The 3819-nt window shown below is 35.9% G+C and overlaps 2 protein-coding genes across 2 annotated transcripts in view; both read left to right on the top strand.

Annotated features, from left to right (window-relative positions):
* The window catches only part of LOC107699875 (probable palmitoyltransferase ZDHHC4), an 8463-nt gene that overhangs the window by 2267 nt on the left and 2377 nt on the right, over positions 1–3819 (top strand). Inside the window, exon 4 of the mRNA XM_016501292.1 lies at positions 2575–2753. Within this exon, the coding sequence (XP_016356778.1) occupies positions 2575–2753 (179 nt within the window). The remainder of the gene's footprint in view (positions 1–2574; positions 2754–3819) is intronic.
* The window catches only part of LOC107699876 (glycerol-3-phosphate phosphatase-like), a 19681-nt gene continuing 17377 nt past the window's right edge, over positions 1516–3819 (top strand). The window contains exon 1 of the mRNA XM_016501294.1: positions 1516–1526. The gene's annotated coding sequence lies outside the window, so the exon portion shown is untranslated. The remainder of the gene's footprint in view (positions 1527–3819) is intronic.

Raw genomic sequence — 3819 nt, 5'->3', positions numbered from 1 at the left:
AAGTAGATGCATTTAGGAATCTTTAAGATTACTTACAACAGAACAGCAATGCATTTTATGGACGACCGTTTCGTGTTATCCGTTTTTGTTATTAGTTTAAGTATTTGCTATTGACTGTTCAAATGCGGAGTTTTGTGACAAATGCGGAGAACAGTGTTCTATGATAAAATACAGCAGATCCATCAGACATTTAAAACTCTATCAAACCAGGAGAAACTGCCGTATCTGTTAGGAGAACAGAAGAACTGCTGTGTGTTTGCTGCTCAATATGTGTCTGCCTGTCACCATAGAAGAGAAAACACTTTTGTAGAAAACAAAGCGTTTGAGAGAGGCGGGGCATAGAGGACCTACAATAATGTACAGTATTTGAAAAATAATGTGTTTTTTGAACATTAAAGCAATTCTGTTAATTCTGTTACACCAAATACACAAAATAATGATCTTTAAAAAAGCATCATATGACCCCTTTAAAATGTAATTTATATCGGTGAAAGTAAAGCTGATTTTCAGCAGCCATTACTCCAGTCTTCAGTGTCACATGATCCTTCAGAATTCATTCTGATATAATGATTTGATGTGAACAGTTGATTAATAATTGATTTATAATGAGTTGATTTTTGAACAGTAGTAATATTTGTAAATGTTTGTTTGCAAACATTTTATTTACCTTGTTTAGTCTTTTTTTTTTTTCATTAAACAAATGTTTAAAATGAATTTTGCAGTTGTATTACAAATGTAATGTTTGTCAATTGGACACTTTAAAGGGATAGTTCACCCAAAAATTACAATTTGCTGTTAATTTACTCACCCTCAGGCCATCCGAGATGTAAGTGTTGTTTTTTTCTTCAGTAGAACAGTAAAGATGATTTTCATCTGAAACCGTGATCCTTGGTGATTCATACGCTGCACGTCTGTGGCTGCTGGTTTTAGAGTGTAAAAAAAAAAACAGACAAGATCAAATTAATTCCCATGGCTCCTGATGAAATAATAAGGTCTTATGAAGCGAAACGATCGGTCTGTGCAAGAAAATCAACATTATTTACAACATTATTACTTTTAATCCACAGCCTGGGCAAACGGTTCTCAGCATGTTCACAACTGTCTAGAGCGTGAACTTCCTCTGTCACATAATGACGTATGCCTGGGAGCACACTGACACGTAAGATAATGACGCTGTTTGTTTACAATAGAGAGTGAGGACTCATGCGCAAACTGAGAGAGATGACCAAGAACACACGTGAGCTGACCCTATTTATTTACAACGGAGTGTGAGGACTCGTGTGCAGACCTTCACTAGCAGTGCCAGCATCTACAGCTCACAACATAAAAGTTACAATGGCTGATGGTTTCGATGTGAAAGAGGATTCTTGGTCGCTGTTTTCTGCTTTGATCACGTAGGGATGTGCATAAAATTCCACGTCATCCTCTTTCACATCGAAATCATCAGTGTCAGCTCATGCATGTTCTTGGTCATCTCTGTCAGTTTGCTCACTCTCCGTTGTAAACAAACAGCATCATCAGCTTATGTGTGAATATGCGCCCGCGCATCCGTCATTATGCGACAGAGGAAGACAGTCGTGAACACGCTGAGAACTGTTTGCCCGGGCTGTGGATTAAAGGTAATAATGTAGTTAATAATATTCAGTTTCTTGCACAGAGCAATCGTTTCGCTTCATAAGACCTCAATGTGTCGTCAGGAGTCACAGGTAATTTGGTCTTGTCTGTATATGTTTTTTTGGATTCTCAACATGCAGTTAATGAATTGCCAAAGACAACAGTTTCACCTAAAAATCTTCTTTTCTGTTCTAATGAAAAAAAAAAGTCACCTACATCTCAGATGGCCTGAGGGTGAGTATATTAACAGCAAACTTTCATTTTTGGGTGAACTACCCCTTTAAGCCTGTATGTTTAGTTAGTATGACAAATGTTATAAATGCAGATTGTTATGCAGATGGCTATTATGTGTTGTAATGTGTGCTTTTTAGTGACTGATATACACCAGTTAATAATTTTGTTAAACTCAGTATAAAATGTAATAACTAGTTGTTGTTATGATGTTATGTTCTTAAGTTATGATGCCCAAATAATAATTCTTAGTTTAGGTAACATGAAATGGTTACATTTTATTTGATAATATTTGCTGTAGTTTTCTAAATGTTTGACCAATTAAAACATTTTAGTTGAATGGACTATAAAACTAGTTCAGTAAAGGTTGAGCCAACTAAAAAATAACTATTCAAGTAACATTTTGAAGAGAGAAATTGAGTGAATGTAAAGAATCTGTTGAACTAGTTACTAAATAGTAATTAGTTGTAGCAGCTTGAAATGTTTTACAGTGTGGTTAAACTAATAAAATAATAATAAAAATGTCCCATATTTGATAGAATACTACTTGACACATTTAAGGCAGTTTCTTGCATGCATTTGGCAGGTACTTTGATCTGAAGCAACTTACAGTGTATTCAGACTATGCAATGTATTCAAGCTATACATTTTATCACTTTGTGTTCTCTAAACCTCAAAACTGTGAAGTATATTTCCTCTGATCCTATGTCTATTTATTTTTCACATTAGGAACAACTTCTTCCTTTTCTTGCACCTGTTACTTGAAGTGGTTGTGTATGGAGAATTCTCCTATGAGGTCTTTGGCTTCTGTTTGGACATGGGCACAAGTTCAATCAGTTTGAGCATTCCTTATGTCCTCCTTGCAGTGAAGTCTTATCTCTTCTACCTGTGTTGTAGCAGAGACCCAGGTAAGCAAACAGTGGCGTAACTTTGCTTTGAAAAGTGGTGGGGACACCGCGCAACTCGTTTTGCTAGTTTTTTTATTTAATAACCTAATTTACTTGGGGACTTGGTTTAGAGTTGTAAAAACTTAATTTTGGCTTTTCAAAAATACATCGATGTACCAGGGGCGGCGCCAGAGAATTTTGAACGCAGGTGCCAAGGGGGTGCTAGATCATTGGCAGAGGGAGCTGGGCAGTTCAGGGCTCCAGACTCATTCTTCCCACTGGTCGCTCTTGTGCTATTAACTTTCTCAGTTGGCTGCACGAGCACGTTTTTTTTTTTTGCGCTACAACATGCTGTTAATCAATGCACGCTGGTGCACTTTTATCGTAGTTTATAGTTATATGGAAACGAAAGTAGTTAACATTCAACCCGTTCTTTTTCATCAGTAGTATTATTTGTGATTTGAATTTTGTGAATGGGAGTTCCTCTTTTGACGTTATAAACCGGGCTTCAGATGCTTTCACTTTCGATTTCACGATCTTGTCAGCTACCTTTTTTTCAGAATGTATGTTTTGTTTTGTTTTTTTCTAAGAATTGCGAGACTTTTCTCAGATTTGTGAGATATACATTCACAAATGATAAAAACCTCTAATTGTGAGATTAAAAAAAGGACTTTGTTTCCGCCATGGAAATAAAAAAAAAAGGTAATTGCGAGTTATAAAGTCAGAATTGCAAGATATAAAGTCAGAATTCTGACTTTTTTTCCACAGAATTGTGAGATATAAACTCGCAATTGCGAGATATAAAGTCAGAATTGCGAGATACAAAGTCACAATTGCAAGATAAAAACTCGCAATTCTGACTTTTTTTCTCGCAATTGCCAGTTTATATCTCGCAATTCTGACTTTTTTTCTCAGAATTGTGAGATTAACTCGCATTTGCGAGTTTATAAGTCCAATTTTGAGGGGGGGAAAGACTGATATGTTCTCAGAATTGCGAGCTTATATCTCACAATTCTGACAAAAAAAGTCAGAATTGCGTGATATAAACTCGCAATTGCGAGAAAAAAAGTCTGAATTGTGAGTTTAT

Source organism: Sinocyclocheilus anshuiensis, unplaced genomic scaffold, assembly GCF_001515605.1.
Source record: "Sinocyclocheilus anshuiensis isolate Anshui unplaced genomic scaffold, SAMN03320099.WGS_v1.1 scaffold1280, whole genome shotgun sequence".
Classification (NCBI taxonomy): domain Eukaryota; kingdom Metazoa; phylum Chordata; class Actinopteri; order Cypriniformes; family Cyprinidae; genus Sinocyclocheilus; species Sinocyclocheilus anshuiensis.
Note: the sequence above shows the minus strand (reverse complement) of the source record. Positions and strands in the feature narration are given on the sequence as shown.